General features: G+C 43.9%; 1 protein-coding gene across 4 annotated transcripts in view; it reads left to right on the forward strand.

Annotated features, from left to right (window-relative positions):
- The first annotated feature begins 1,937 nt into the window (after positions 1 to 1,937).
- The window catches only part of psd3l (pleckstrin and Sec7 domain containing 3, like), a 151,352-nt gene continuing 139,039 nt past the window's right edge, over positions 1,938 to 14,250 (forward strand). For 3 of the 4 annotated variants that reach the window (XR_010463741.1, XM_029646831.2, XM_029646839.2), the window contains exon 1: positions 1,938 to 3,044. Coding sequence is in view for 2 of the 4 variants with exons in the window: in XM_029646831.2 (XP_029502691.1) it covers positions 1,953 to 3,044 (1,092 nt within the window). In the remaining 2 variants the exon portion in view is untranslated. Of the gene's footprint in view, positions 3,045 to 9,850; positions 10,063 to 14,250 lie in introns of those variants that run through there. The other variant, XM_029646845.2, reaches the window with a different exon arrangement.

The raw sequence follows: 14,250 nt of genomic DNA on the forward strand, positions 1-14,250 counted from the left end.
ACAATTGGCCATTCAGAAATGTTTAAAGCAGTGTAGGCTATCATAGCTACCATCAACTCTACCATCCTATTCTTAAATTTGCCACTGGCCAGCAAAAAAAGCACAAAGACAATGGTTAGACCACATTGGCTGTACAGTCTGTGGCAACATCTTGACCCTGGTTGGAGATAATGTTTTTCCTGTTAGAAACGTCTCTGTGTGTTTCTGTATGTGGGTCACACTGCTTGACTACTGAATTAGACGGATCCCACTTCAAACTGGCATTAAGCACGTCCCCTAAACCTCGGCTCCACAGTAATAACCGTACTGGAGATGAAATGGGCATTCTGCCACACATTTCAGCATCGGTCTGGTCTGCTCAGTACAATGGTGTGCGTTCCAAAAAAATAAAAAATAAAGCATGCATCCCAAATGGCATCGTATTTTTTTGACTCAAGCCATATTGCTCTGGTCAAAAGTAGTGCAGTGTAAAAGAAAAGGGGTGCAATTTAGGATTCGGCCAGAGTAAAGATTAAAGAGTAAAGGACAGGTGTGGAGGGGGGCGAGGTGTTTGGTCTGATTGAAGACCTGGTCTGACTAAATAGTCATAGTCTAGCACGTTCTGTATTCATACAGCCTATTGATTGTTGAATTGATTTAATGAGCATATTTAATTAGGGTAAGTATTTATAACCCACATCGTCAATATTACAATACTTTTCTATGCATATAAGTCTTGGGCGGTGTTTTATTTAATCTTTACCAGAATTGCATCAGTCTGAGTGACTGTAGATGAAGTCACATGATTAAATGGTTTCTTCCTCAGTTATCAGATTAAGAAATGCCCCAGAGGGGATCTACTGTGCTGCCATATTGCATATTTGCTGACAAAACCTCAAGTGGATATTCTTCTGTACTACCAAACAGCTCCTGACAATGCATGCTTGCAAAGTTTCACTTTCAATTTGCCAATTTTTTCGGTCTACTGACATTCATGAGAGTTGGCCTGTATCACATTTATTTCACTGCAGGCCTAAGAGATATCTTATGAGCTGTCGAAGTGTAGCCCTTATTCAATGATACAATGTATTTCCCAGTAAAAATCCCCCATTGCAATTAATACATTTGCCAGTTTAAGAATTAACAGTATATTCTGTGAATTAACACACTACATTTACCCAGTGGTTTCATTTCTCTTATTGGTACTGTGAGAAACAGTGCGTGTGACCAGGGAAATAGCAGATGTATTGTATGGGAGGGTGGGCATTTCACTGCTGTTGGTTAGATGACCCCAGCACACTCCTAGCCTTTTCACTGTGGCAAAGGGCACGAGAGTCCATGTTGATTTGATGATGTACGTAAGTGAACCCTGGGCATTAGAGGCTTATGTTTAGGTCACAGTGTCAGCACTGATATGTTAGCTTGGGATGGGGGATGGGCTTGATGTGTGTGTGTGTGCTTTTGTATGTGTGCGTGTGTGTATGTGCATGTGTGTGTGTGCGTGTGTGTGTGTGTGTGTGTATGTGTGTGTGTGTGTGTGTGTGTGTGTGTGTGTGTGTGTGTGTGTGTGTATGCCTGTGTGTGTGTGTGTGTGGCAGGGAGGGGGGATTGTAGAATGATCTGACCAGATGTATCATAGTGACTTCATAGCAGTTGGGTCTTATGCAAGGCTGCTGAGACTTGAGTGGAACTGGTGTTTTCTAAAGTGTGTAAAAGCAGAGAGGAGGGTAACTCTAAAATATACCTTCTTTAGGACCATTAATGGATCTCTCTCTCTCTCTCTCTCTCTCTCTCTCTCTCTCTCTCTCTCTCTCTCTCTCTCTCTCTCTCTCTCTCTCCCAACTCTGCAGTGACATATGTAGAACTGGCCTTGGGAACCCATCTCCTCTTTCACTGAGCCCTCTGCCGGGCCGTGTTGCCCCCTCTCACCCCCCTCCTGCAGCGCACCAAAAGATCCCCCTCCCTTAGAGGAAATGGCCGATCATCATCATCAGGTTAAGACTTCCTTCCTCTTTATTCGACTGCAGTCGCCCTCTAAGGCCCATGACCTGCCGTATCCTGCTGACACTGCCAGCTCCATCGCCACAGAGGAAGGAGGGTCGACGAACAACTCGGCTGGAGCTATAGTGACATCCACAGCTGTAGCCGCAGCACCCATCCCACCTGACCACATAGAGGACTGCAGTGTCACGGCCTTGAGAGTAGACATCAACTCAAATCAAGAAGTAGACGAAAAAGCCAGAGAGAGAGTGGAAACATCAGATTATTCAGCTCATGCTGGAGATGTGGCTTCGGTCGTCTCAGGAGACCCTCAGACTCAGAACTACCAGAACTTATTGTTGAAAGCTGATCTGGAATCAGTGACTGGATTACAGGACCATAGTCTCAGTACCTCGGAGTCGGATTTCCCTGTTTGGGTCCTGCGGGAGGACAGTCCTCGGACAAAGATGAACAAAGACAATCAACAGCCACTAGCGGGAACACCAACCACCGCCACCAACCCAGCACCCCCCTCTCAAGCTTATTCTGCAGCACCACGAGTAAGCTTCCTGCACCCAGCAGAAGGATCCGTGCCCGACACCCACGGGCCCAAGGCCACTGAGATGGAGGTGGACAAGCCAAGCCAGAAGCCTTTCCACCAGGCCCCGGCCCCAGCCCCAGCACCTACCCAACCCAACGTGGCTCCCAGCCCCCATTGCCCCAGCAGCACTAACAGTTGGGTTAGCAGTGCAAAGCAGAAGGAGGCTGGTGAGAAGCCAAGAGGTCCACAGAGTGGTTCACAAGTGTTCCTTAGAAGTCCAGAAGAGCGCAAGACCTTTCTGTATGCAGTCAAGGAGAGGTCCTCAAAGGTACCTGGAGACACGTACAGGAACGCAGTGACAAGGAGTCTCTCCACGTCTATAGCTGTCACTCAACCCAGTGTTGTGACTTCACCGGCTTCTTCTTCAGAGCCTTCTGTGGTGAGCTCAGCTATGTCAAAACCCACAGTCTCAATAGTTGCTGCTCCATCCTCTGTGATCAGTGCTGCTCGTCCCTCCATGATAAAGCCTATTCCAGCTCAGAAGGTGAGTTGCTGTTTAGGTTCTGTGTGTGCAGAGATGTGCTGCTACTGAAAGTGTATCTGATGAATGATCCAGTTGCATGTACAGTTGATGACTTGATGAGATGTTGTGGCTTCACATCCTTGATTGTTCCGTAATTACAGTACAGTATACTGTTTGCATTTGTGTCCTTAGGCTACTACATAAGTATGTGATTTTTACAATCAACATTACATTGATAATTCCCAAGAAGAGCATTTGTGATTTTGAGCACTGGGATTATACCAAAACTAACCATCCAAGGCCCTAATGTACAGTAGATTAAACTAACCAGCCAGGGATAAATATAAAGTAGATTTGAGATGTTAAAGTGCTCTTGGTAGTGTAGACATAAAACCAGCCAATCAACTTCCATGAGACATGAGTCATGACAACGTAAGACGAATAATACTCTCTATAGCTCCACACCCAGATGGAATGATAGCTAGTAGGTATCCGGGGCTTGTCTGTCATTCCTCAGACTAAATGGCCTAGAAAGACATATCATCTTTTCAAGAGATAACCCACCGGTCTCTGAAGTCCTCTGGACAATAATCACAAACAGCCCATGGAGCAGTCCTGTATTTTAGCCTCTTGAAATTGGTATTTATAACAAACAGTTGCGCAGTGTCATTACAGTGTAATTACTGAAGAGACAGATTTCACACACATCTCCTGGTTGTCTGTGTCCACACTAATGAAGTAATGAGATTATTAGTATTTAGGTGGATTAAGCCCACCAGTATCCTCTGTCTAACCTTAACCCTCTGTAAATAAATCCAACTCCACTTATTCTTGTAGGCCTCTCCATGCTACTGTGGTAAACTGAACGTCGCGGTCTGTATTCACAAAGTGTCTCAGAGTAGGAGTGCTGATCTAGGATCAGGTCAGCACTCTTATTTGTTATGATTTGAAAGGCAAAACCAATTATGTGTTGCTTTGTGTATATAGGCCATGGTCGTCTTTGACACCATTGGGATGCCATAGTATTATTATGAGAAAACCTTCCAAATAAGATTGAGGTGGGGGGGGTGAATGGCTCAACCTGGAATTGGATCACCCCCTAGTGTTGGATTTTCAAATATTGTACTGGAAAATAGGAATACTGCTTTATTTGCTATGCTTTATGAATTATTTGCAGAGAGGATTAAACAATATTATTCCACGAATCCCGCAAATTAATCCTGCGCTGTCAAATATATGATTAACAATGTCCTTTCAACTCTTAACACTCTGATCAGATATGGCAGTCTGTGATCTAAATATCCATGCATTTGCAATGAGGAACGCGTCTATATTTACATAAATGCCTATAAAAATCTATATTTATGCAGGTAAATTTGAATTTTCTAAAGTCTAGCAGTCTCTTGCTAAATGTATTGCTTTATTTACCTACAGTATCTTGTTAAAGGTAGACTCATCAATATGACATCTCGATATCAAATCAAATCAATGTTTTATTTGTCAAATGCGCTGAATACAACTACTAAACCTTACAGTGAAATGCTTACTTACAAGCCCTTAACCAACAATGTAGTTTTAAGAAAATACAACAAAAAAAGTAGGAGATAAGAATAACAAATGATTAAAGAGCAGCAGTACATAACAATAGCGGGGCTTTATACAGTGGGTTACGGTACAGAGTCAATGTGGAGGCTATATACAGGGTGTTACGGTACAGAGTCAATGTGGAGGCTATATACAGGGTGTTACGGTACAGAGTCAATGTGGAGGCTATATACAGGGTGTTACGGTACAGAGTCAATGTGGAGGCTATATACAGGGGGTACTGGTACAGAGTCAATGTGGAGGCTATATACAGGGGGTACTGGTACAGAGTCAATGTGGAGGCTATATACAGGGGGGTACTGGTACAGAGTCAATGTGGAGGCTATATACAGGGGTTACGGTACAGAGTCAATGTGGAGGCTATATACAGGGGTTACGGTACAGAGTCAATGTGGAGGCTATATACAGGGGGTACGGTACAGAGTCAATGTGGAGGCTATATACAGGGGTTACGGTACAGAGTCAATGTGGAGGCTATATACAGGGGTACTGGTACAGAGTCAATGTGGAGGCTATATACAGGGGTTACGGTACAGAGTCAATGTGGAGGCTATATACACAGGGGTACTGGTACAGAGTCAATGTGGAGGCTATATACAGGGGTTACGGTACAGAGTCAATGTGGAGGCTATATACAGGGTACTGGGGTTACGGTACAGAGTCAATGTGGAGGCTATATACAGGGGGTTAGGGTTGGTACAGAGTCAATGTGGAGGCTATATACAGGGGGTACTGGTACAGAGTCAATGTGGAGGCTATATACAGGGGTTACGGTACAGAGTCAATGTGGAGGCTATATACAGGGTGTTAGGTACAGAGTCAATGTGGAGGCTATATACAGGGTGTTACGGTACAGAGTCAATGTGGAGGCTATATACAGGGGGTTACGGTACAGAGTCAATGTGGAGGCTATATACAGGGTGTTACGGTACAGAGTCAATGTGGAGGCTATATACAGGGGGTTACGGTACAGAGTCAATGTGGAGGCTATATACAGGGTGTTACGGTACAGAGTCAATGTGGAGGCTATATACAGGGGTTACGGTACAGAGTCAATGTGGAGGCTATATACAGGGGGTACTGGTACAGAGTCAATGTGGAGGCTATATACAGGGGGTTACGGTACAGAGTCAATGTGGAGGCTATATACAGGGGGTACTGGTACAGAGTCAATGTGGAGGCTATATACAGGGGTACTGGTACAGAGTCAATGTGGAGGCTATATAGTCAATGGGGGTACCGGTACAGAGTCAATGTGGAGGCTATATAGGGGTTACGGTACAGAGTCAGGGGTACCGGTACAGAGTCAATGTGGAGGCTATATACAGGGGGTTACGGTACAGAGTCAATGTGGAGGCTATATACAGGGGGTACCGGTACAGAGTCAATGTGGAGGCTATATACAGGGGGTACCGGTACAGAGTCAATGTGGAGGCTATATACAGGGGTACGGTACAGAGTCAATGTGGAGGCTATATACAGGGGGTACAGAGTCGGTACAGAGTCAATGTGGAGGCTATATACAGGGGGTACCGGTACAGAGTCAATGTGGAGGCTATATACAGGGGGTACCGGTACAGAGTCAATGTGCGGGGGCACCGGTGTCGAGGTAATATGTACACATAGGTAGAGTGATTAAAGTGCATAGATGATAACAGAGAGTAGCAGCAGCGTTCCGGGGGTGGGGGAGGGGGGGGCAATGCAGTGTACAGCGGGGTGGATTCCTGCTTACAGACATCAACAATAATATCATTCAAATCCGCTACATTGGAAAGAGAGAAGTCTTTTACAGCAAAATGTTCTGCAATTCTAGCCATTTTGCCATGGGGTGGAGAGATGTTTGCAGTTTTAAAGCTAATTTTCTGCAATTCTAGCCATTTTGCCATGGGGTGGAGAGGTGTTTGCAGTTTTAAAGCTAATTTTCTGCAATTCTAGCCATTTTGCCATGGGGTGGAGAGGTGTTTGCAGTTTTAAAGCAATTTCCTGCAATTCTACACATTTTGTAATGACTCATGTCATGTTAATTTGATATCTGAGTGAGTATGACTAACATTTACATTTACATTTAAGTCATTTAGCAGACGCTCTTATCCAGAGCGACTTACAAATTGGTGCTTTCACCTTATGACATCCAGTGGAACAGCCACTTTACAATAGTGCATCTAGGTCTTTTAAGGGGGTGAGAATGATTACTTTATCCTATCCTAGGTATTCCTTAAAGAGGTGGGGTTTCAGGTGTCTCCGGAAGGTGGTGATTGACTCCGCTGTCCTGGCGTCGTGAGGGAGTTTGTTCCACCATTGGGGGGCCAGAGCAGCGAACAGTTTTGACTGGGCTGAGCGGGAACTGTACTTCCTCAGTGGTAGGGAGGCGAGCAGGCCAGAGGTGGATGAACGCAGTGCCCTTGTTTGGGTGTAGGGCCTGATCAGAGCCTGGAGGTACTGAGGTGCCGTTCCCCTCACAGCTCCGTAGGCAAGCACCATGGTCTTGTAGCGGATGCGAGCTTCAACTGGAAGCCAGTGGAGAGAGCGGAGGAGCGGGGTGACGTGAGAGAACTTGGGAAGGTTGAACACCAGACGGGCTGCGGCGTTCTGGATGAGTTGTAGGGTTTAATGGCACAGGCAGGGAGCCCAGCCAACAGCGAGTTGCAGTAATCCAGACGGGAGATGACAAGTGCCTGGATTAGGACCTGCGCCGCTTCCTGTGTGAGGCAGGGTCGTACTCTGCGGATGTTGTAGAGCATGAACCTACAGGAACGGGCCACCGCCTTGATGTTATTTGAGAACGACAGGGTGTTGTCCAGGATCACGCCAAGGTTCTTAGCGCTCTGGGACGAGAACACAATGGAGTTGTCAACCGTGATGGCGAGATCATGGAACGGGCAGTCCTTCCCGGGAGGAAGAGCAGCTCCGTCTTGCCGAGGTTCAGCTTCAGGTGATGATCCGTCATCCACACTGATATGTCTGCCAGACATGCAGAGATGCGATTCGCCACCTGGTCGTCAGAAGGGGGAAAGGAGAAGATTAATTGTGTGTCGTCTGCATAGCAATGATAGGAGAGACCATGTGAGGTTATGACAGAACCAAGTGACTTGGTGTATAGCGAGAATAGGAGAGGGCCTAGAACAGAGCCCTGGGGACACCAGTGGTGAGAGCACGTGGTGAGGAGACGGATTCTCGCCACGCCACCTGGTAGGAGCGACCTGTCAGGTAGGACGCAATCCAGCGTGGGCCGCGCCGGAGATGCCCAACTCGGAGAGGGTGGAGAGGAGGATCTGATGGTTCACAGTATCGAAGGCAGCCGATAGGTCTAGAAGGATGAGAGCAGAGGAGAGAGAGTTAGCTTTAGCAGTGCGGAGCGCCTCCGTGATACAGAGAAGAGCAGTCTCAGTTGAATGACTAGTCTTGAAACCTGACTGATTTGGATCAAGAAGGTCATTCTGAGAGAGATAGCGGGAGACCTGGCCAAGGACGGCACGTTCAAGAGTTTTGGAGAGAAAAGAAAGAAGGGATACTGGTCTGTAGTTGTTGACATCGGAGGGATCGAGTGTAGGTTTTTTCAGAAGGGGTGCAACTCTCGCTCTCTTGAAGACGGGAGGGACGTAGCCAGCGGTCAGGGATGAGTTGATGAGCGAGGTGAGGTAAGGGAGAAGGTCACCGGAGATGGTCTGGAGAAGAGAGGAGGGGATAGGGTCAAGCGGGCAGGTTGTTGGGCGGCCGGCCGTCACAAGACGCGAGATGTCATCTGGAGAGAGAGGGGAGAAAGAGGTCAGAGCACAGGGTAGGGCAGTGTGAGCAGAACAAAATCAATGGGGGGCCCTTTGAGATCAGGGCCCCTGGGTACATGGCCTGCGGGCCCAGTCGGTATTCGGCAATGATTACTACAAGTTTATAGCTGGCTAGACTAATTACCAAACAAAAAATTGTTGACATGGCTAATGGAGTAACTGTCAGTGACTGATAATAACATGAAAAAAACTGCTGATGCACATCCAAATTTTGAAATTGCATCTAGTGTGTTCTACTAAATAACAATTTGGGTTGGGGGGCCCTTACCGGCTGGGGGCCCTAAGCACAAGTTTAAGCCTGAACCCAGCCCTGACCATCCAGGAAATTATGCTACAGAGTATTTGTTTTCTTTAAGAATCAGACAGGAAAAACTGGTTCTTTCCACTTATGTTCTTGCTTAAAACAGCAAAATCATAATCCCCATTTCTGTGGGCTTGTGCACATCTGTGCCACCCATCCCGTAGCTTGTTTTCTGTCCTGATGTTTGGGAAGTCTAACACTTTGCAGTAAATGTCTATTTAAGGATTACATGTGGTGATGTAAAAATACAGACATTTTTGAAAGATAAACATAATAATGGTGTTTAGTCTGTCTGTGCCCCTAGAGACCAGTAATAGAAGAGAGTGGTGAAAAAGTACTGTATCAAATACATGTACATGCCACAGAACATAAACCCTGCATGTATAGGCCGACTGCCACATGGAGCTTTGCACTAACTCTATTCATTTTGTACCATACATTTCTTGCCAATCATTATCTGAGAGGTATCATGGGCTGTGTTTTTTGTTTTTCTCTTTCCATTTTGCACACACTGCATTTCAACCGCATGTCTTGATTGGATGTGTTTTTTATCTGTACAATCAGGTTATTTTTCGGTTGAGATTTTCAGGTTTTGTAAAACGTGTGTAATATGGATTCGTTTCCAATTGTATTAGTGAATGTACATGATACACATGGTACTGTCCAATGAAATTCTTACTTGGGGGTTCCTTTTAGACAATGCAACAACAATAAGAAATAATAACAAATAAGAATACGAACATAAAGTATATGTCTCAGTAAAATATCATATACAGGAAGGCACAATTTATAGTCATGCTGTACAGACACGCTTGGCGATTGCAACACCGCTTAAACCAAATTTAAATCGTTTCTCATGAATGAGGGGAAATTGTCGTCTGAGAATTTCTGAACTAGCAGGCAGAATGGGTTCCAGAGAATAGTTTAGCCATAGTCATGATAGCCTATCATCACGGGGAAAACAACTTTCATAAGCACAAGGTAGCCTACATAAATACAGCATGCATGACTGAAATTCTCTATACTAAAATGATTGCAAATGTATGATGGATAGATAGTTCATGAACAGGTTTTCATGCTGCCAGTCAGTTTAATCTTTGGATAAGAGCTTCATTATTTTCCTTTCTCGATGTCGATAATCTACCCTCGTTAGATCAGGAATAGTATGAACTACGAAGCGATTTTAGATGGGAACGTACCAAGTGTCACCATATTTGAGGGGAAGGCTGGAAAGCGTAACAAAAGTCAATAGATAAACACCGAGGGCAAAGTGTAGCAGATAGGAAGCGGGAGTAGGACGTCGGATCAAGAAAATGCTTTGCACACAGATGGAATAAATCAATCGTTGGTAAGTAAATGCATTGTTAACTACCCGAAGAACAAACTTTTCGAGTCAACAATGGCTGGTTATTTGATTCAGAAGGATGCTGGAGCTGGCTGAAGTCGAATTCGTGGTTAGCTCGCTGGCTAGCTAGCTACAGTACAGTAGTTCGTGGGGTTTCGAGTTCCTCCAGTCATCCATTCCCAGCCAGACGGATTCTGCTCCTTGGATTGAGGGCTGCAAGTAGACGTTACGAGTCGTGCAAACCACGTCCTGCATGTTAGGAAAACGGGTCAGTTTTCTTCGGAGGACAGAACTGTTTGATGCGTTTGTAGCATAAGTCAATATTGGCTAGTTTTATATACTGAGAAATGGTGGTGGTGGGGATTTCAGTCAGTCAAGGGATATGAAGTGAACAACTGTCAGAACAGTTTGCCAGCTCCTTCGCGAAGAGTGATCACAAAACATTGGGGATATGGACGAGAGTGATGATGGGGTAAGGTGCTTATAGCAGTAACGGTAAACTGGCTAAAATAAATTCCATAATGTCTTATTGTTTTTTATTTTTTTTTATAGCTAGTTACCTAGCCAGCTCAGAATATAACGATAATTTGGCTTGTTGGCTAGCACATTGTCAGCTGTGATTGTTACTGTTAGCTGTTGTCCCTGGCAGTTGATAGCATCATGCTATCTATCTAACTGTCATATCACACCATAGCAAGCATAGTGACAAATATATATTTTTTAAATACAATTTTTCCAAACGTCTTATGTTTGCCACTAACATTATACCAGTAAGAATATGTAACGATAGCCAAGACATTTTGAAATGTGTGGCTTGCTGTGGTGCTGGATAAGTATCAAGTGGAAGCTCTTTGTTGTCAGGAAGCCCCTTCAATTCACCATATTCTAATGTTATAGTCTAACTGTTAGCTAGTTAGCCAGCACTTTTCATTTTATCCATTGAAGAGGCTAGATTTTGTTGTTTGTAATTCATGATCAAAGCCTAGTTTTCACTCTTCACTAAATCAACTTGCTCTTTATTTTTGTAAATTTTGTGAAATAAACCATTTTTACGGTAAACCTAGTAGCTACATTATTTACAGTAACTGAGTTGTTAGTTCAGTTTTCAACACTGTAGTCATTGTAACATTATTTTGAAGGTAGATTCAACTAGCCAAGGGGTTTAACATAACAAGGATGCTCCTATAATATGACATTTAAATTGGCTGTGCTTGCTTGGATTAATCCTTGGATCAGATTCAAATCTGGGGTAGAGCCCCAACAGTGTTTTCCCCTCAGCAAATGTTTCCACTTCAGTATTTTCCCCTCATTCCCTCTTCAATTTCAGGAGCTTTAGCTAGAAGTCAGCGGGGTCTGCCTGAACTAATTCTTCACTTTGTACAGTTGTGCTCTGTTTGGATGTGATTATGTTAATGTAATTGGGAAGGCTTGGAGTGGTCCAGCAGTCTTACTGGCATTGTAAAATGAATTGCCAAGAGAGCAGTGCATTTAGCAGCAATGGCTTCGTTCGTAAACTGTTTGATTGACTGAGTACAGGATTGAAAAATCGACAGTGTTTCTTTCTCTTGCTTTTTTACACAGTAAGGATTTGTCATAAATTTACCTTAGTGAGAAGACAGATCACATGGTTAAATTCAAGGGGCTCAATAAGTTACCTATTGTCCAAGACACATCTTACAGTTCATCCCATACACGGTGCAGTTGATCCACTCGGCCTTTGTATGACAGAACATTAGAGATGTATTGACGCATGCATCTCACAGTCCCTTAACTAGCTGTCAGAGACAATTTCCCTCCTAAGTATTTTCACTACTTATGAGGATGACCTGTTTTTACCACATCATAGCACAGTTCTGAAAGACAGTCTTTATTGTATTGCTACATAAGCCTTCAATGGCCCTGAGTCAGGATGGGCCAGAAGTCTATCCTGTATGCAATAGGAATGCCTGCAACCTGTCATTAAGAGCACACTTCCTTCACTGTTCCAGAAAATGTTAATGACGACATAGGCTTTTTACGGAGTTCCCCGCTTACACTCAGTAGAGAGATTTCTGCCACCTCCTGTAGGTGTCCCGTGTTTGTCTGGGATTCTGTCTCCCCCTGTTCACCTGACACTTGGCCTGGTCTGACATGGGAGTGGCTGCATATGGTGTTGACTGGCTTGACAGCTGTGAAGGATGCATTGTTTCCTTAGGGGAGAGACAGAAACAAAGCATTATGCTAAGAGCCAAAAGGGAGCTGGGAATTGGCTAGTCTTTGTACAGGAGTAAGGCTATCATAAAAAGTGGCTTGATCAACATCAAATAATCATTTAAATGATTCTACATTTGTCCTGTTATCAGGTGAATTAAAGTCAGTGAGCATATAAGATCATTATTGCTTTCATTTGGTTGACTTCCTCCATGCTAACCTACTCTTTAGCTCATTGCTATTAGAAGTGCCTCCTAACCCAGCTCCTTCTCCCATAACCCACGCGGCACAGATTTTGGGCAAACACTCTTGTCTTTTTTTTTTACAGGCAAACAAGGAATAGTTTTTTCCTCAGCTAATGTGAATAGTGAGAGTTTTGTGCCTTCTTGGACAGACCTTCCTTTACTTCCATGAGTCAAGCTAAACCCAATGACACATGGGGTTCTGTTTTCCATTAATAAAGTGTGCATGCATTGCAAACCTCCAAAAATGAGGTCTTGTAGCAAAACATGACTTGATTTGGTACATCATTTAAAAGTGTTTGGAATCTTTCTGGTGTTTTTTTCCCTCATTATGCATTGGCAAATGTAATTCACTAATGCCGTGTAGCCTATCTATTCTATCGTATCTAAGGTCTCCAGATGCACAATCATTGTTATTGAAATCCTGTAACAGGACTTTTCCGGAACAGAAATGTGATAAGGAAATGTAAAAGCAGTCTTGCCCTTGCAGAACGTCGCACTAACTAGATCATGTCTAATTTACAAGCTCCCTCTCTATAAGGAGTCTGCTTCTTCCTATAAGTAGTGCCCTACATGGAAGCCCCCATTTCACCTCATTAACAGATGTTATTATCACCTCTTAAATGGTATTACCCTTCAGGGTTCATATCCAGTCTATCCTGTTTTACTGATAGGTCATATGACAATCCCACTAACTAACATCCAGTGATCTGTAAAGGAATACAACTGCATCACCAACCCCATTTATATGCATGTTATAGGCCTACATCTTTGGGTCAAATGTATTGGATTTTTAAACTCAGTTTAAAAGCACTTTGCTGAAGAGAGTGCAGGTATAAAGCCCTGTGTCAAGTGACTGATGTGTCTGGCACCTGATATAAATAAGAGATTTGGCAAGAAGCTCCTCTAAAGGAAGCTCTTTTGTCCTATTTATCAAATGCTCATGAAAGATCCAAAAGCGGATTATACCGGAAGATTCATGAGATTCACTTTAGTTGTAATTTATGGCTGACTCTGCACTACAGATTTACAAAGCCTATTTACAAACAGAACAGAGAGAAATACAAAAAAAACTGATTGTACTCAAAGTAGGTTAGATGAGCATATTTAGGCATATGACATTACTGGTCTGGAATAATAAGCCTAAAATATTTTGCTTTGATAAAAGCATATTTTGCCTCCATTTCTTGTTACTTGTATTACTCTCTTCTAAATCTTCAGTCCAATGGTGTACTTACTATGTACCATTTCATACACTCACAGGACCAGGTTGTGAACACACACTTTAGTTGTGTAATAATTAGTACTTTTGCACCTCCTCCATTACATGGTGACACAGCCACAACAGATCACAGGTAGACATGCTGCTCAGCTTTAATCTGGAATGTTTGCCCATGGCAGAGCCACTGTGGCCCAGCCTTATTATGGCATTGCAAAAATGACAGGGGAAATGTATTTTGTCATCACCCTCGAATGACTGAGGATTGGTCAGTGTGTTCATTTGAGTAGCATGTCATCTTATGCAACTTCTCAAAAGCAGATTTTTTTTTCACCTTTAGCCTATCTGCTGTTCTGGCTTGATATTGTCTGGGACATTACTCTCCCTTTAGAGAGTTAAAGTTCTCTAGGAGTCTATGTGGGCCGTGCCTGTGTCATAACGGAAAAGCTGACCTGTAGGTTAGGCGCTCCAAACGCAGTGAACCAACTGTGCAGCTGCGTGTTCCGAGCCATCTGCACTTTTGAATTTTCTTTGAACCTC

This window comes from Oncorhynchus nerka, linkage group LG4, assembly GCF_034236695.1.
Source record: "Oncorhynchus nerka isolate Pitt River linkage group LG4, Oner_Uvic_2.0, whole genome shotgun sequence".
Classification (NCBI taxonomy): domain Eukaryota; kingdom Metazoa; phylum Chordata; class Actinopteri; order Salmoniformes; family Salmonidae; genus Oncorhynchus; species Oncorhynchus nerka.